The following is a 19,975-nucleotide window of genomic DNA, read 5'->3' on the forward strand; positions in this document are numbered from 1 at the left end:
CTTCGCAACTACCACTTAAACTCTGAAAATTGCAAAAGATTCTGGGGTGTGTGCTAGGGTGCCCACAACTCTCCTGAGGAGCTAGCTGTACCCATCTCACTCTTCCATTGTCTCCTGAGATAGACGGATGCCAACAGTAGACCCTGGAAGGGTAGAGCAATAGTGGTGAGCAATTAAATGTGTCTACCACTGCTGTTCTCAGTGAGGAGCCTCTGATAGCTTTTACCTAGGAAGAATATAATACTAATGACTTCCAGTAGATTTGTAATGAGAAATGAGTCTTAAGCACTAGGTGTCCGCTTCATATTTAAACCTATGCAGTATTGCAATTTGCCTCCCATATTCTGCTAGTCTACAATTCCCATCACTCCTGATTGTTGGCCATGCCAGCTGGTCCTTTTAACCCCTTGACAGGGGCCTAATTTTGCTCAGCTGTTTGTTGCAAACAAGCCAGCAACACTTTGGGAATCAGTTTGGTAGGGATGTCAGAAGCTGGTTTGGTTATACTGAGAGGAGTTTAGAAGTGGTATTATGGGAAAAAACCCCCACACAAAATGCCATCACCCTGAAGCGAGGAACTTATTGTAAATGTTTTATTGTGACATCAGATTAAATCTATTGTTTTCACATGATAGCTTTAACAGAAAAGTGATTTTGTACACAAGTGACCCTACACATTTATAAATGTGATGCGTCAACACAATATTCATATGTAGGTATTAATTCATGAGTGACACAACACAACAGGAATTGTCAGTTTTAATAGTGACCTGACAGTACAGGAACTAAAAAAGTTGCTCTAAAATATTACACCAAGGCTTGGAGATGTTGAATTCTATGCTCATGTATCACAAAGAAATGCTTTTGCAAACAATGTCCAAGGGGATACCATTAATCAGAAGTCAGTGGGGCAGATCTGAATAAGGATCACATTTTGTTGGGCTTCTAGTCCTCCGGCGTTTGTACTGGGTTCTTAGTACACCAATACAGTTCGGTTGCTGAAAAACGGGTAAAAAGCAAAAGGGGGAAATGTATGTGTTCATTAGCAAAAGGGACTATGCTAAGCATCTGTTACTGGCCTATTTCTGGTGATGCAGTTAGGCTGCTTGCACACCAGGGGTTTAGTGGGTAGAGCAGTTGTTTTGCAGGTTCAATCCCCAACAGCCCCATCCTTTATATGCCCAGCTGAAGAGGGCATAGAGTCCTCGCCCCAAGACTGCTGATTCCTTATGTGTCTGTGGTGCTGTTTTTGCTAAATGAGCAACAAAACTTAAGAGCGTGACCATACGAAATAAAGGGAGTGATACACATGTGTGTGTGAACTTGCCCCAAGAGTTTCGGGTTTGTTGTAATGCCTTACCTTTTCCCTTGACGCATAAGATCAAATGCTTCGTTGATTTTATCAAAAGGCAAAGTGTAAGATACAAGTGCATCCAGGTTGAATTTCCCTGCCATGTAATCCAACACCAGGTTTGGTACAGAATCCACACCCTTCCAGCCTGTGAGGAGGAAAACAAACAGATTCAAAACTGAATTCCTGATTTTTTAAATATGACACTGTTCGCAAATATGCCAGCATGTTGACTGGGAGATATCGTACAACAAACTTGTTTTTCCCAAAGACCAGACTTATTGTGTAAGGAAAACTATAGGGAAATGCACAGAAAAGTGTGGAGTCAAGCTTGCTCTGACACATTATCATCTAACCTCCCTGCAAACAAATCAGAATGAACGATTTTAAAAAAGCAAGTCATCATGAACTGCCCCCCAAACTGCATGGATGATCTGACTGCCTGAATATTGTTGTGCCAGTTTTTCCTCCTGTTTTACCATCCACTTTCCCAGCTCCTGGGGCACACTGCGCATGGGCCCACACTCTAGAATGATGTCGAAACAGGTTTTCATTTATTTCTCAAAAGTGGAACAGGCTGTTCCATTTAACATCCACCAGATATTTGGACTCCAGAAATGGGAGGCAATTCAGTAAAAACATTCCAGCTGTTGTGTTTTTTGAGGTTGGCTCAGAAAGAAATATCATCCAGATCTGGGAACATTTGAGCAATTGACAATAAATCACAATTATTTTGTACTAATTGCTTTGGCTGCCATAAAAGCCACAAAACAATTGAATGATTAGTAGGAATTACTGGGACTAAGGCATTTTCTAGTACGGTGGGACAGTAACTAAAATCTGTGTAGCCCCATTCCCCATTAACTTTCTATTTTGTACAAGTCTTGTTGCCTTTCTATTTAGTGTCTCCTTTGCTTAAGAAATCTCTAGTGCTCTAATGAGAATTTATGTAATCTGAGATAATTATTTTACTTTCAAAAAACCTTTAAAAGCCACTGAGAAAAAAGCTTGCATGCTCTAGACTGTGCCATCGATGTGTCACTCTTCTGACTTCATTCTCTTAAGTCAGGGGTCACCAACCATTCTGGGGCAGTGGGAAGATTTGGGATCTTGTGAAAGTGACGTGGGCACCACTTACAAAATGCATGCTGTGGAGTGTGGTGCATCACAAAATGACTGCTGTGGGTGTGTGACGTAATGAATGCCACATCAAAAAGAGCAGAAAAAAGACAAAGGGCCACACAATGGTGAGGGAATATTCCCCCATCAGTGGGGACAAAGGAATCTATTTCACCACTACATTTGCTCACAGAGAGAAGCTGTTTGCACCTCTCCTCTGTTCAGAACAGACAGAACAGGGCCTGTGTCCAGTTCTAGTATCCAAAGAAAAGTGGGCATGTTTAAGGGAACATGTTCAATATAGGAGAGGCCAAGCAGGCAAACAGGAACTGAAGAGAAAGAGCAAATAGTCTCAGGTGTTGCAGGTTTTTTAAGCAAACTTTTTGTGGGCATCACAGGAAGTGCTGGTGGGCACACTGGCTCTCATAGAAACACGTTGCAACCTCTTCTTAAATCATGAATGGGGCAGCATGAGATGACCCAGTGCCAGAAACTGATCTTGATCCTGACACGATCCATATACGGACCAAAAGGGCTTCAGGCATCATGCTTGTCTGTAGTCCAGTACAAAAATGTAGAGAAATGTAATAAATATTAGCAGTGTGCACATGATGTTATCAGCATCAAAATAGTAGCCTATATTCACCCCTTCTTTTACTCTTGATTTACGCTTTCAGGAGGAAATACTAAAAATCTGTTGCCGAAATCCATTTGCAATATTTTGTTTGCAAATTAAGTCCCTGTCTGGGGAAGCACCCAGAGTTATATGCTGCAGTTGAATGACCATTTGGCACCAGTGCACTGACAGGTTTCCATTTGCAGAGGTCTTACCATCTCATTAAGGCAATAAAGTTTTGTCTCTGTGTTGTGTGCATTGCAGAAATATCTCCTGTCACCCACCAGGTATAAAAGCCCCCTCTCTCCAGTTTACGTGACACTAAGCATAGCCTGCCCCCCTAGCTACATTTTACATGGATGTCCTGAAGGCATTAGGCAGGTGGAAAGGTGGCTCTTTCGAGTCCCAGTATAGTCCAGCTTTACCCACACCTGCTATTTCTGCTTGTTTCTGAACAGTTTACCCAAATCTATGTCCTTACTTACAGTACATTGGGATCTGCTGCCCCTGTCAATCCTGCTGCCTGAGGCAGTCACTTCACCTTGCCTCATTAGTGGGCCAGCCCTGACCTAGGCTTACTATATTCATATAGGAATATATATGAATATGCTTACAATGATCATATAGGAAGCGAAAACGCCCCAAACCCCAAAATCGCATCCCATAGTAAATAACATGTGACAAATGGGAGAGACAAACTGCTTCCTTTGTTGAACAGTTGAGTTTTCTATTGCACTGTAAACAAAAAGTGAGGTTCCCTAATGAGAACCTGCAAGTCGGACCTTGGTGTGATGTGGTGGTTGCATTAGTCTAGAACTCAGGAGACCAGATCAGCTTTAAAAGACAGACTTATGAGTTCTCATGAAAAAACTAAGCAAGACCACATTCATTAGGGGTGGATTTTGAGAAAATCAGGGAATTCCCGGTGGAATTTCAGGAAAAGCTTAGATACAATTGAACAGCTTTCTCATTACAGTTGTTGGATTTTGCTCATTCTTATTTATAACATAATATTTTAGCTTTCTTGCTTTTATTACCAATTTTTACTGCATTGTAACTTTATTAAGTGAAGGCTAAAATACATACCATTACTTTTATGTTTCCAATGCACTCGATGGCAAAATCTACCCCTCCATCGGTCATTTCAGCTATAACCTCTTGAATGGGGTTCTTGAAATCCTCAGGACTGAGGCAGTCAGTGGCTCCCAGCTCTTTTGCTAGTGCAAATTTGCTTTTGTTAATGTCAATCCCAAAGATACGAGATGCTCCAGCTGCTTTGCAGCCCATGATAGCAGAAAGGCCGACCCCTCCCAAACCAAAGACAGCACAGGTAGATCCAGGCTCGACCTAGAATAACATGAGAGAAATTCACAGGGAACTATTTTTAATATCTGGATTTTCTTTTTTAACAAAGAACCTCTTGTCTATTTGGCTGAAACAAAAGTAAACCACAGGGTGGGTGGAATTTCCTCTTCTACACAACTATTAAGGGAGAGAGCCCTGCCCCCTTGTGCATCCCCCATGCAAAAATAAACAAAATCTACCCCTATACAAAGCTAAATGCAGAGAGGAAATAATTTTCTACTCTGGTCTTCTTGACATGATAGTTCCCTCACCCTGCGACATTCAGTTAGCTGTGCCTCTGCTTGCAGTCTGAAGTAAAACTGTTGACACAGCTGTACCACTGCAGAGAGAATTAGGCCCAACTTAATGTAGGATAACCAGCCTCATATAACCAATATGCTTAAGTCTAATAAATGCATGAAGAGGTTAATACCATAGAGTAAGCTGTCCAGCCTGCTTAAGCTATGTCGCTTCCTTTTACCTTGGGAAGAAATAAACTTCCCCCAGCCTACTTGAGAATTCAGTATGTGAGGAGGGCTGAGTTGGTTGCTCCAGCTCAGCTGCATGGCTTTCATAAGCCTCTCATGTGTTCCTGTACCAATAGTTTAGGAACTTTCACGACTTTGTAACTAAGCTACGTTTTACTGCCTTTGCAACTTTTCTGATGGATGTATGGAAGAGCACATGAATCTGACCTTTAGAGAGTTTATAAGTAAACAATTTTTTTACTTACCAAATGCATGGTCTTTCCCTAAGCTGGGGAAAGTGGAGCACTTTGGAAGGAACTTTTAAATGGGACAGTTTTGGAATTCACTTGGAAGGGTGTATCTTACAGCCTATATTTCCATGCTTTACTTTGCTGCATATTTGGTGATTTTAAATATCTGCTGGGGTTCTCTCACCAAAGAGTACTTGCCCCAAACTTGGATCTTGGCTTTCAGGAAATTCTTCTCTTTTTTGAATCAGCACTTAAAACTAGTAGTCTGAGCACGTCTTGCTTAGCAAGGGGTTGAAGTAAAAGGCTTTTGGGATCCTGCCAAGTGCTTATTTTTGTAAAGATTCTAGTTGGTCTTGACATGGCAAAAATGTTGATACCTCCCCTCCCCCTGTTAATTATTTTTTTTAAAGTAAGACTTGAGCCATCATGAACTCACCTTGGCAGTATTAATAGCAGCTCCATAACCCGTGGAAAAGCCACACCCAATCAAACAGACTTTATCTAGAGGAGCAGCAGGATCAATTTTGGCAAGAGAGCTTTCTACCACAACTGTGTATTCGGAGAAGGTACTGGTTCCCATGAAATGGTAAATCTGCTTTCTTTTGCACATGAACCTGCTTGTGCCATCAAGCATCAGGTCTTGGTCAGAAATTGGTGTCTTTGCTTTGCTGCAGAAGAAAAAAACAAAAGTGAAATATGAGCATCCATGGGCATCCAGGATTTTTCTTGGGGGGCAGCCCAGGCCTTTTGTTGGTGGGGGCAGGTCTTATGTTGGGGGAGGGTAGAATCTCAGTTACCTATGTATTTTCACTTTTATTGATGGGGGGGGGGCAGCTGCCCCTCCATGATCCCCCCTGGCTATGCCCATGTTAAGATCCAAATTTGCTTATTTAACTTCTAAGTATAAATACTGTATGCATAAAATTTCTACACACATACCTCAATCCTCCATCTAGATAAGCAGCAAGCATGATCAGAGTTCAAGGATACATTCCAGGCAGGCAAAAAAATGCTTGAGAAGGAGGTGAAACAGAACCAGTAGCAGGCATGACTGGGGAGAGTGTGTAGGTTGGGGAGAGTCCCAAGGAAGAGATGGAGAGGTTTGGATGTATCTACACAGATGTGTAGATTTAAACAAAAAGTGAGTCCCCCGAAACAATATACAGTATACACAAGTGGGGTGGTAGATAGGGCAGAGATGCTATGTTAGCTTCCTGGCAGTTGGGTTACTCTTCCTCACCATGAAGGAAGCGGTAGGGAGGTTGTCACAGTGTAAATACATTGGAAGGCACACTGGATTGGCTCTGGTGCATTTGCACTGTGCTCAGCTCTCTATTGCCTCACTTGCTTTCATTTTCCCTCCTGGTAAGGAACAGGTTTTGGCAATATTTCTACTGATGGCTTTGCAGCTCACTTGCTAGGTAACCTAACCTAGGTTACTTGCATATATCGCTTGCCTGGTTTATTGAGTTGGCTTCAGCCGGCTCCAGAGTGCACATGTGGGCGAACAATGTGGCAGCTGCAGTAATTGGTGCCTCAAATAAATTTACTTGAAATGTGTACCTGATCCGTTCACAGAGGTTAGTTTTGGGACTCAAGCAGAACTTGCACTGTCCACACTGAGGAAGGTACAGCGGGATAACTTTGTCACCTAAACAAAACAACAAGAACGCATGCAGTATTACATTTATTTCTGCTATGAACTTCGGTACAAGGCAAGCCTTGGGCTCATGAACTCTCCCCTCTCTTCTAGCCTGATCACAAAGCCATGTTCAGATGCTTTTGCTTCCATTCTTGATTAACTGCAGCTTGTCCTGTTGTCTACAGTTGAACAATCTGTGGTGGATCTGATGGTTTGAAATGGTCTAGCTGTGAGTCATGAACCTGTCTTGCTTCAAACAAACCATAGTTAAGATTAACCACAGCTTAAGATTCAAGTGCAATGTTAAACTGGGTAATTCAAAACAGAAGTGAAAGCTTCCTCCTCATACCAACACAAAGGGAAGCATGCTGTTTAGGAGTTTATATTGACAATGGGGAATATTTTCCAGCCTAAGGCCTGTGTTCTTTCACAGAGAACCTCCCAAGGGCCACATGTCAACGTGGGCAGAGCAATAGACACGATTCTTACTATATGACAGCATAATAGGCTACATTTGAGCCATGCAAAATCCAGATGTTTCTACATTCACACCTTCCAAAAATGTTCAGCTGAAAATTGGGGTGTGTGTCTTTTGGTGCTGCACTGCTCCGCAAGTCAGCTGGCTGCCTCCCCTGCCATAGCCCCTACCTGCCAGCTTCTCGTATGGGCTAGCCCCAGTCAGCAATCTCACTGCCCTGTTGGGGGCCAGTTGAAGTTTTGAGATTGTTTTCAAATGCGAGTTCATGCATGACAACAGGGATGCCAACTTGAATAAAATATTGGGGGGGAGGTACGCCCCACCCCACATAATCGATGACATGACGCAGTGCACGCACACCATTTGAATGATAATGCACATCAACTTTGCAGGGTCCCCGGTCCCTTCAAATATTTTATTGGGGGAGGGGAAGCCCCCTCAGCCCCTAGGAGTTGGGCTCCTATGCCTGACAATAAAAACACTCCTTTTTTGAACAGCCGTTTAAAGCAATCAAAGCCCTTCACGTGCATGATATAGTTGCAATCCTTACAAAAATTCTGTAAAATGCAGGCAATCCTATAAGGTACTTCCTGTTGCAGTTGCACTCAGACTGAGAGAGTGTGGCGTGCCAGAGGCCATCCAGTGAGGTTTTGGAAGATGCAACATCTAAACCAGGAACTTCCTTTAGCCTACTACAGTTTTAAACTGTTTAATTTTTTTGATTTAATTGTTGTAACTCACCCTGAGACCTTAGAGTGAAGGGCAGGTATTGATTATTTAAAATAACAACAACAACAACAACACCATCACCACCACCACCACCACCTTTCAGGCAGTTGAGCATCTTAAAAAGAGAAATGGGCCAATGGCATGGAGGACAATTTATAATGTATCAGTACCTGGTTTAAATCTAGTCACACCTGGACCAATGCTCTCTACGATTCCAGCTCCCTCATGGCCTAGTATGACAGGGAAAAGGCCCTCTTTAAAACTTGGACTCATGGCATGATCATCTGTGCGGCACACCCCGGTGGCTATAATCTGAAAGAAAGACATAAAACACAAGTTGATAACTACATGGTGAGGTGGTAATGATGCAGATTCACACTCATTCTCCTTCATAGGCTTCCATATTCACTACTGTCTTTTCCCATATTCATCCTCTAATATGTGTCCTCCAGGAACTTTAGGGAGGGCGTGGAAAGCCAGTGTGAGTGTATCGGGGAGAGACCTTTCCAGAATGGCCTCCATGTTGTTGTTTGCTGTAAGTTACAGTTGACATTATTTCAAAGCTATGCTTCTCATGTAAGCTGTGGGGTATAATAAAGATGTTTCTCAGATCTTTGGATGCTCACCTTAACTCGTATTTCATGCTCTTTTGGAGGGGAAACTTCAACTTCCTCAAGGGAAAAGGGTTTCCCTGCTTCCCATACAATGGCAGCCTTGCATTTAATAACCTGGAAAAGAACCCATTGAACTGAAATGTAAGGTTGGTATTAATGACCCCGGAGCTCCCCCGTCCCCACAGCCCTGTTATTTTATAGCTCTAAGATCAGATTCCGCATAAAAAGAGACTGCTAAAGACAAACTTTGCCTAGCAGTTTACCTTTGGCTAGGTGAATGGGCTTTTGCACAACTAAAAAGATGGCAATAGAAGCTAGTAGTTGGAGATCCTTGTGGAAAGTGGCATGTCTTTCTTCAACCCCATCTCCCCTGGCTGGAGGTGATGCCATCAAGTGGTGTGTGTAAAAGTAAGAGAACGTATGTTTGGCAGTAACAGAACCAGGTCACTCTGAAAGAGACAGAGGCCTGACTCATTCTTTGTGAAAACCTGGTGCCTACAGCACCGGGAGTTCCTTTAGAACGTTAATGGTGGAACAGGACCAGTTGCAATGTGAATGCTGTGAACATTTCATCTTAGCCTGTAAATAAAACCTGTTGCAGAAGTACCATCGGTCTCTGGCTACCTCATTAAAAGGAAACCAACTCCAGGGTTTTTTTTAATCTATATCTAATCTATATCTATATCTATATTCCAATTATTAAGCAGGTTGTCAATAAAATAAATAAAAACAGATCCCCTGAAATGTAGTTTTAGGGCTAAGCAATTGAATGGTTTTTACTGCAAGATACTTTGAGGGCCAGTCTTGACATGTGCTTAAATATGTAGCAGATGCCTCCCCACCACCACCACCACAGTGGTATCAACTGGAGACTTTTTTTCTTAGGTTCCTAGTCATTGGAGAGGAGTCCAATCTCCATTCCATTCAAGGCAAGGGAGAAAAGAGATAAGCTTCTCCTTCCCATGTGTTGCCTTCACCGTAGGAATCAAGCTCTTTCGTCCCTGTAATTAGCTATAGAAAAACAAGATATGTAGCTGCCTGCTAGGTATGCCTAGGTTGGCCTTCAGTCTCATTTGAGGGGGAAACTATCGTACATTTTTTGAAAATTAGCCATGTGAAATGTCTTACATGTGTCGAGACTTCAGAAGAATGTGCTGGGGGCAAATCCAGTCCAAATCTAGTTTTTAGCACTTGCCAAAATTATGTTGGCTGACTCCTATTCCCATTGTTATGTTGGACACATCCCATGAACCAGCTGGACGTGGATTGATTTCTACTGTGTGTGAATTGTCAAGACCATATCAATCCACTCTTAGCTGTATTACAAAATACACAACAATCAGATGATATCCAGATGTGAACAGGGTAGCTGCCTACATATTACTATTATTTGGTTTGATTTATAACATGCACTTCCTCCAAAATGAGGAAAAGGAAATTTCACCCAGAAAGCATAAGTGCATCACCCAAAAAAAGGACACAAATTTGCATTTGTTGATTTATATGGATGCATGCTAATTTAGAAATAGTTACTGTGCTATAAAGAAAAAAAATTTCATCATAGCAGCCCAGGTGCTGCTAAGTGTTGATGGGCAAGTTCAAGACCCCAGTTCTGCCTCCTTAGGGTTCTTTATCTTTAAAGGGTTCTAGGGTTCTTTATCTCTCACTCTGTCTCTGTCTCATTGTTCTGCATGTCTGTGGAAAATACTAGCCATGAAAGCATCTCTGAGCTGGCACTTCTCTTTATTAAGGACACTCATGGGAGGTCAAGCCAGCAATGGTTGCTATCCAAAAATCATCAAGGGGTGCTCACGATCAAGTTTTAAATTTGGAAGTGAAGAGACAGATACTGCAATCTGTATCTGATCTGTGTATGTGTCCTAAGTCATAAGAAATGGTAACTGGGCTGGAGCATCTTCTCAATGGAAATAAACCTTAATAGGTTGGTTTTTGGGTTTTTTTTAATGAATGCATAAGAATGTGGAGCTTTCTGTTTGGAAGAGGGAGGATGAGAAGTATGGGGGGCACTATAATGCTTTATGTGTTGTCTTTGGCCATCCCCTAAAGTACTACCCAGATATCAGTCTCCTTTCCCTTCTCTTCCCTCTGCCTGCAAGCCTGTGTTAAGAACCCTACCAGTAAGCTGCAGATAACCCTTTTAATAAACCAGATTACCAACTAATGCACAGGGCCTGAATTCAGTAATCAAGACTGACCAGATATACAGCTTATAAAAGTAGAGCCCTCTAAAGCAGAGCACATCTCCTTTGACTGCATCACTGGGTTGAATGACTAAGGAGAGCAAATCAGGGTGAATGTGGGAGAAATGCACATTGCCATCAGTGGTGGACCTTGGGGTCTCAAATTTCAGTAGCTCCCTGTGTGACACCAAAAATTGGCAACCCACTCCTCTCACACTCTATTATAAATAATAGTTGCGGTGTCCCCTGAGGCACTCCTGAGGCTTCATGCCCAGTTACAACCAAGCCAGTTGTGCTCCCCTAAATCCGCCTCTGTTGCCGTATAATTTCCATGCAAACAAATTGGAAGGAATGCATAATAAAGACTGGCTTTAATCTAGCATTTGCAGAAGCTTTGTGCAAACAAATCACAGGGAATTCTCAATAAATGAGTTATCTGGAGGGTCCCATAACCACCCTGTCCAGCACTAAAGGGAGAAGACAGCAGTGCATGAATCAGCATGGCTGCCAGTGCACACCCGTTTCTTACTTTGCCAGCAGTGCTCATACTTCGTTCCTGGGGAGATCAAGACGAATTCAGCTGGGATCCCTTGGGGTCAGTGGCTCTGTGAAGGAAGCAGCTTGTAGAATCTGTGTCTTGGGAGGGAAGATGTGGCCTAAATATCAGCTGGAATTCCTCTTCTGCCACTCTCTCACTTTACCCTTACCACCTGCTCCCTCTTCCGTCCTACCAATGGAGGTGTTCTTGTTTTTAAGCCCTCTGTCCTCAACCCGTTTCTGCAATTATAACTTTTCCGCAATTATAATGTAATCCCAGCACTCAGAACTACTTATTTGTATCTATGCAGCCAACATCCTTTCCCCCTTATACCTAGACTTTCAGCGCATGCAAACATATAATGTTCAGTAGCGTGTCAGTGCAAACAACTCTAGTGACAGGAGAGGCTTTAGCAAAAATAATGGTGACAATGATACCAGCTCTTTACTCTGGAAATGAGAGTGGGGTGTGGGGGAACTGTGCTGAAAATAAAGTCGCTGTAATATGAACCTCACCACTACCCTTTGCTTATACAGTGGTACCTCTAGTTACAAACTTAATTCGTTCCGGAGGTCCGTTCTTAACCTGAAACTGCTCTTAACTACAGGCATGCTTTCGTTAATGGGGTCTCTTGCGTGTTATGCCACGCCACCGTAACACGATTTCCGTTCTCATCCTGAGGCAAAGTTCTCAACTCGAGGTAACTCTTCCAGGTTAGCAGAGTTTGTAACCTGAAGCGTTTGTAACTCGAGGTACCACTGTAATTGGTAATGTAATCCCAGCACTCAGAACTACTTACCTGAATAGCAAGTCTATTTGAGACTGACTTGGAGATCATATTCAACAGTTAGATCAGCTGATCATCACTGATTTTGCCTTTTAAGATTAAGTTTCTTGCTTACTCAAAGCAATGTTAAGCACAGCACTATTAAGAAAGAAGCAACCTATATCTGAATTTTAATCAGAAAAAGTAAAACAAATTGTTCTTTAAAAACCCTCTTACACATCTGTTTTGATTGAATAGTTTTTCTGCTTCCAAAATAGCAACCAAGAAAGAGCGATCGCACTAAATTCTTGACTCCAAAGTTTGCAAGGGGTAGAAGGACATGATTAATTGGCCCCATGGAGTTCATTTTAAGCCAGATGGTTTTTGTCTACAATTTGATGCATGCTTACATGGGAGTAAGTCCCACTGACCTCATTCATAGTATCATAGGATTGTGCTGTTACTTAGGTAACCAAGTGCATATCTGAAAACAGGGATGGGGAACTTGTGGAGCTCCAGATGTTGAAATATAGCTCCCACCATTCCTTACCACTTGCCACGCATGCTGTCAAGGAATGATGGGAGTTGAAGTCTAACAGCATCTGGAGGGTCATAGGTTCTCCATTCCCTCCAGCAGTGGGGTGGGGGGTGGGAGACTACTTATTTTCCCCCAAGTTTAGCATGTAATTCAGGAGCCGACACTGATCTGCTTGCAAACTCCCTGGACAATTAGGTGGGGTGTAATGCTCAAGGAAGACTGGTCCCAGACAAGCTGAAGTAGACTTGGTGTTATTCCTTACAGTCGCTGCCAGCTTTCCAAATCCAACATATGCTACATTTACAATTCTACTTCCTGCCTTCCCACTCAATGGGGAAAGGTTGGTGGAGGTGGAGCGGAAGGGGCTGTTGTGAGTGGGGACACTGGGGGGGGCGGGGCTTACATGCATAGCTGACACCTCCTACTTATGTTTTAAATTTCCTGTTCAAGGCATAGCACATAGGGCTTAAGTGCTACATTGCAAGAGCACCACCTTGGCTGCGGCAATAATTAGCTGATCTCACTGGTAATTCTCACTCATCTAGGCCTTTAAAGCAGGCTTAGGCAAACTTGGCCCTACAGATGTTTTGGGACTACAGTTCCCATCATCCCTGATCACTGGTCCTGTTAGCTAGGGATCATGGGAGTTGTAGTCCCAAAACATCTGGAGGGCTGAGTTTGCCTATGCCTGCTTTAGAGCTTCTGAATAACTTAGGAGGATCATAGGACCATAGACACAGACCGTCCTGAGTCTTCCAGGTGTAGGGCGGTATATAAATTCAATTAATAATAATAATAATAATAATAATAATAATAATAATACTTATACTTAGTGCTTTTTTCTTTAAAAAAATGTACAGTGCTACTTCGGGCTACATACGCTTCAGGTTACATATGCTTCAGGTTACATACGCTTCAGGTTACAGACTCCGCTAACCCAGAAATAGTACCTCAGGTTAAGAACTTTGCTTCAGGATGAGAACAGAAATCGTGCTCTGGCAGTGCAGCAGCAGTGGGAGACACCATCAGCTAAAGTGGTGCTTCAGGTTAAGAACAGTTTCAGGTTAAGTACGGACCTTCGGAACGAATTAAGTACTTAACTCGAGGTACCACTGTATAGGGATACTCTCATTTTGACTCAAGAAAATCACCATTTTATAGCTGAAATCGGGGAAAATGAAGAAATGGACAAAAGTACAAAGATTCACAAAATGTTTAGGGGTATGCGTACCCCCAGAAAAAAGGACTGATAATAACCATCAACTGCTCTGGAAAAAAGGAGTGGAAGCACAGAATGAAAGCATTTGCATGGAAGAAAAAGCATGTGGGTTGTAGAAGGATGTGAGTGATTAAACTTTCTTTTCCTTGTTGCCACAGCCACTTTGCACATCAATGGGAAACATGGGCCACGCAGTATTGTAGGGTTTTTTCCTTGCAAGAAGACAGTGGCCAAAATCTCAGTTCCAACACTATGGTATTTGCAAATATGTCCCCAAGCAAAATGGAAAGATAGTTTCCTTACCTGGGCCTGCCCTTCTGGAAGTGTCCTGTCACATGCATATATAAGCACAAATAATATTGCAACACTGGGATTAAGCACTAGAACAAAAATATTAATATTCTGCTTCAATAAATATTTGTTGCAAAGGCTGGCTTATCACTGGTCAACATGGTTTTGAATGAGCCACCTGCCTGAATGTTTATTTTCCTACATTTTACTTTCTGGCAGGATTCCTCAGAATTTATATGATAATACGTATTGATTTAAATAAAAATATTTTGCAAACTAAAGCTTCTAGTTTGTGCCTGTTGTTGGAGAAGGCCTCTAGCAGATCTGAAAATGTGATTGATTTCTTAGGAATTTTCGTTTACGACTAAAGAATCACATACATTGTCACTTTGGCTGAGATTAAGTGCAATGTAGCATCTTGTCGGGGTAATCAGACATCAATTTAATATTTTTATGTCGCCGTTCATAAGTCCTTTGCTTTACCACTAATTCATTTCCTTTAGCATCTAACCACTAATAATAATAATAATAATAATAATAATAATACTTTTTTATTTATACCCCGCCCTTCCTGGTTTAAAAACCGGGCTCAGGGCAGCTAACAGCAAATATATAAAACATTGATTAAAATGCGACTTAAAGCACTGAAGCACATTCTTTTTGTTCTGTGCTGTGTACTATCTCTGATAAGCCTCTCATTGCCCACCTTATCTGTTTCAACTAACATTGATTTTCATGTTGCTTTATATTATGTTATGTTCCATTTATGACCTTGGGATCAAAGTAATTATGTGGGATATGTTTATGGGCTTGAATTGGTTTCCATAGTATGTTCCTCACTGAACACGACCTTTTTATCTGTCTTGCTCATGCCTTGCGTGTGGACTTCTTGGAGATATCCCTGTAGCCATTGTGGGAAGCAGGAACATTATCGCAAAGGTTACAAAACAAACTCAGTTTTATCTTTAGGTGCCATCACAATTCATTTAGCTTTTAGTTTTGTAAAGGGAGGCCAGCATTGCACAATGGTTCATGTTTCCGTGCTATTGTATTGATTCTAGAGTTTCTTCTCTAATCTGTAGCGACCAAACATTTCATGGCAAAGAGGTATCTGCAGCCCAGCAACATTTTAACTTGTTTCAGCAGACCCAGATGACAGCTGGGAAAACAAGACTTTTGGCGTTTATTGTCTGTTATAAAGGAAAAAATGGCTTGTTGATGATTTCCCTCAGGAATCCCCCCCCCCATTTATGACAGCTTTATATACAAGTTTATGACCACTTTGAGGAGAGACATATTCACACTAAATGTGTGTGGCGACTGAACGGAATTATTTGCAAAAAATGACAGGGTTCTTGTTGCTACTATGTTGTATGCTATTTGTTGTCCTGATCACTGCCTGACATCCATTTCACCACCAGGATTTGTGCTCTTCCTAGTTCAGAATAAAGGCAATGAAGGAAATCAGGAGAAAAGTATTTGCACTTCCTTTGCAGTCATACCAACTGCTAGTACTGTTTCCTGCTCCTCACCTCTTCAAGTGGTGAGAAATCTCAGGGATAATGCCGCAATAAAAGAGGGGGCCTGCCCCCACCAAAGTTGGTGAGCATTTCCATTCAAATAGTATGCGTGCACCATGTCATGGGCTTACCTCCCACCCCCAATATTTTATTCAAGTTGGTACCCCTAGCTTGAGGAATGGATAAATCTGCCAATTTTGGTTTCCTTCAATTTCTCATGTCTCCAGTTTCAGATTTTTGCTAAATTTCCAAGTTTTGCATTTTTAAAAAGTCCTCATGAAAGTCCGTCAGTATTTTAGTGTACATTTCTTTAAATATAAACATTTTTGCAAGCTCCTGCCCCTAATCCCATGCATTTTTGCATTTTGTTTATGTAAATATGTGTGTTTCATTCGTACTCTCCCTAAAGCAGGTATAGGCAACCTTCGGCCCTCCAGATGTTTTGGACTACAATTCCCATCATCCCTGACCACTGGTCCTGTTAGCTAGGGATCATGGGAGTTGTAGGCCAAAACATCTGGAGGGCCAAAGGTTGCCTGTGCCTGCCCTAAAGCAATGCAATTTTGTATGTTGTTTTCGCCAATGTAATCACTTTTATGCATACGTTCCCCTTTTATGCGTAATTCAACCTTTGCGAACAGAAAACCCCAGTTTCAGTCTCTGGTATCTCAAGGCAGGGCCAGGAGAGAACCATGCCCGTAATCCTGTAGAGCCGCTGCCAAGCAGTGTAAATGATACCGAGCAAGGTGAACCTATGCTTTCACTCTCTAAGGCAGCTTCCTAAGTTCCTATAATCGCTAAACCTGTCATTGGCTCTGGGTACCACCTGTCATAGGTGCCATCTCACGCCGAAGATTGTGGGTGCCCACAAAAAGGACTTCAACTTTGCCCATTGACTTTAGTGGGGCTCAGACCCCACAAATATATTAATGTGGGTGCCAAAGCACCCACGGCCCCCTGGAGTTGGCTCCAGTGCCTCCTGCTGTTCATCTCTCTGCCTTCAGTCCTATCAGTTCCAGTGGATACCAATCACCAACCATGTAGTTTGGCCCCCAGGGAAGGTCAGTAATGGTGCAGAAAGCAAAATCACCCCACCTAGCTATACAGTTCGTAGTTAGATATATCGCAGGAGTGGATTAGATCACACAGAAGAAAAAGCACTTCCCACCTGGCCACGTCCACTTTGAACTGGCTCATTGTTAAGGATTAAGCAAGTTTACTCTTACTGTTAAAATATACAATGATGTCATTGCTTTTGCAGTAGCTTTGTAGACAAACTGTAGCATGTGTTTTGCTCTCCCTTTTTTCTTCTGAAGTGAAACAAAGAGCCAGGGGTTGGATTTGCGGAGGAATTATCAAAATGTCCCTGGCTAATGTAGCATAAAGCAGTACAGAAGATTGCTTAAACGTTGCTATGTACTCTAGGTCACAAATACGATAAAGCCTCTGTCCTAAAGGATATTAATAATATCCTAGATTATTACAGTCCAAATATGTGAAATAAATGCTCGTTTGATACGGGCAGCATATCACCTGACACAAGAACAAGAAAGCAGCAGAGACTGCCTTTAACTTTCTAGGTGCATGACTCTGACTTTACAATACAGTGGTACCTCAGAGGTCGAACTGAATCCATTCCGGAAGTCTTTTCCAGCCCTGTCAGGAGATGCCAGGGATTGAATTGGGGAGTTTTGCAAAGCAGATGCTGTACCACTGAGCTCAGGCCCTTCCCTCTGTGGTCCCATCCTTCCTTGGTGCAAGTGGCATGCAAACTGCTCCCCTGTGGCAAGAGCCCATGTTGCTGAGGTCAACATTTGAATACATATGGATCCTTCTTACCCAACTGTTGCCTAGTCATGGAACATCCCTTCCTCAACCACAGGACCACACAACCAGGTTAAGAATAGAAGCACTGATTTGGGCAGCTAACCAATACGATATAATGTTTCTTATTGTGTTATACTATTGTTTTAATGCATATTTTTAAAATCCTGATTTTAAGCCTCCTTTTGCAAACCACTAGGCCAAAAGATGAAATTAAAGCAAATTTATTTGTTGCGATTATGCCCCAACTATGTACAGTCCTCTGTGTGGTTTATAGATCCAATAATTTATGGCCGGTTGGAAACCATAATCTATACATGAAGGGGGTTTAGAAAGTTTTTGAGGTCAGCAGTAAGAACTTTTAAACAGAAAACAAATGAAAGTCAGTCCACAAAATTTAGATTTGGTGGGAAAACAGTAGTACATTCATGCTTGCATGCCATGGTTGAGGAAGCGAAGCCCAATCATATCAGAGCTGAGATGGGTATTTAGAACGGTATGATAATGTGGAATAAAATTATAGTGATTTGAGTGTATTTTACATCGTGACATTTTAGGATGCAGTTAAGCTTATATATTGCAACACAGTCACTGTGGAATCTTTCCAAAAGTAGCTGCAGCCTATTTTAAAATAATGCATCAGTATAGTTTGACCTTCTGTTCCCCAAATGACCTCTAAAAATATGACAGCTGTAAAACAAAACATTTCATATCTTTAAATGGAAATAAAACTCTAGCAGGAAGTTACAGTAAATATTTACATACTGTGAGATTATTGCTGGACAAAGATTTTGCTTAAAAAAACGGAAAGCCTTAATGGTTCTTATATAATGTTTCCTTATATAATTGAAACAGCAAGAAATCAGTCAAAAGAGTGTTTCTGCTGCAATCAGATTACCAAGAGTACCAAGCACTTAAATGAGGGTTGGAGGAGGAATCTGTTTTACATTCAGAATTTGTAGTTTCTACTCCAGGAGAGCTTGGCCTGCATTGGGTCGTCTCTTGAATTGAACACCTACTTATGTCTGAGACCGTGATTATGTGTGTGTGGAGAGGGGTTTGATTTCTTTTTTAAAAAAGTGCAAGTAAAACACTTCCTATTTCCCAGTATAAACGGGTCAAGTCTCATGTGGTAGTATATTTCTGCAACATAATGTTGTAAATATTAGTAAGCTGTGATGGGTGATAAAACATTTCCAGTGGGCTTGTCAATTAACCTTGAACACATAATATGTGTTATTGTGGGGTGTGTTTTTTTTGTCAGCTTCCCCTTATAGTATGCCCACAGTAACAAACAAGTGGCCAATGCTATAAGAATGAATTCCATTTTCTCTCTTGTCTGCCACTGTTAAGCTGTTTTTCAATGTCAAAACATACGCACTGCAGTGTCGGGAAGTAAGAACTTTCTGATTTCTTACAGAAAGGAAGTAAGAACTTTCTCATTTAGCTGTTGCCGTGGCAAAGTGCATAGAGTACGTGGCAAGATTAGATCTTTCTCAGGAAAGCTAACAAGAACAGGCATGGTTCCTGTGTTTAAGAGAGGCTCAACTTCCATTGTTTGAGAAACGACAGGAAGGATAAGAGTTCACCAAGAATGGAATGCATCGGCTGTTGAGCATTAGAATCACAGAATTGTGGAGTTGGAAGGGACCCCGGGCCATCTAGTTCAACTCCCTGCAGTGTAGGAATCCTGTCCACAGCCTTCCCCAAGTGGCTCAAAACACCAACCTTCTAGTTAACAGCGATTGTTCATGCGAAATAGCTAGGGCATCTTTTTCAGTCTTCCACTGAAATCTTCACCAGAGCCAGTGATTCTGTTTTTCTGAGGTTTGGCTGGCCATCTTCCCCAACTGTGTTGCACACCACCAAATTGCGGTAAGTTGTCTGGAGGTCATGTAGGAGCTTTGCTGCCCCACCCATCCAGGGAAGCAAGAGACGTTACAGTGATACCTCGGGTTAAGTACTTAATTTGTTCTGGAGGTCCGTTCTTAACCTGAAACTGCTCTTAACCTGAAGCACCACTTTAGCTAATGGGGCCTCCTGCTGCTGCCGCGCTGCCAGAGCACGATTTCTATTCTCACCCTGAAGCAAAGTTCTTAACCCGAGGTAATATGTCTGGGTTAGCAGAGTCTGTAACCTGAAGTGTATGTAACCTGAAGCGTATGTAATCCGAGATACCACTGTATCAAAATTCAAAGACGCAGCCTAGTGAAACACTCAATGAGAATGCAAAGCAGGACTGGTGAGCGGTGTGCCCTGTGTCAGCAGCAGGCAGCATGGTGGGGCAGCAGAGCTCCCCTGATCTCCAGACAACTGTGTCACTGCTTACTGGGGTATGGTGGAGGGGAGAGCAGCATAGTGCAAGCTCACTGGTGGAGCCAATCTGACATTCCTGCTGGTGTGTTTGCACCACACTGACTTCCCCACCACCTTGCCCCTTCACCTCTCCTCCCTGTCAGGTCAGGTG

General features: G+C 42.3%; 1 protein-coding gene across 1 annotated transcript; it reads right to left on the reverse strand.

Moving 5' to 3' along the window:
- Positions 1-572: 572 nt before the first annotated feature.
- On the reverse strand, positions 573-13,372 carry LOC310686139 (all-trans-retinol dehydrogenase [NAD(+)] ADH4-like). The gene is made up of 8 exons (XM_083459343.1): positions 11,342-13,372; positions 8,624-8,725; positions 8,168-8,309; positions 6,712-6,799; positions 5,585-5,816; positions 4,173-4,433; positions 1,361-1,584; positions 573-998 (listed from the first exon to the last, which is right to left on the reverse strand). The coding sequence occupies exons 1-7, from the start codon at positions 11,357-11,359 to the stop codon at positions 1,546-1,548; spliced, it is 882 nt and encodes a 293-aa protein (XP_083315469.1). The 5' UTR covers positions 11,360-13,372; the 3' UTR covers positions 573-998; positions 1,361-1,545.
- Between the last annotated feature and the right edge of the window lie 6,603 nt (positions 13,373-19,975).

This window comes from Podarcis liolepis (assembly GCF_965112155.1).
Source record: "Podarcis liolepis genome assembly, chromosome: 9".
NCBI lineage: Eukaryota > Metazoa > Chordata > Lepidosauria > Squamata > Lacertidae > Podarcis > Podarcis liolepis.

Coding starts and splice junctions, on each gene's coding strand:
- LOC310686139 (XM_083459343.1), bottom strand. Junction 5,817..6,711: donor AACCTCTGTGAACGGATCAG/GTACACATTTCA, acceptor TTTCTTCTGCAG/CAAAGCAAAGACACCAATTT. Junction 1,585..4,172: donor TTGGAAACATAAAAGTAATG/GTATGTATTTTA, acceptor GATATCTCCCAG/TCAACATGCTGGCATATTTG.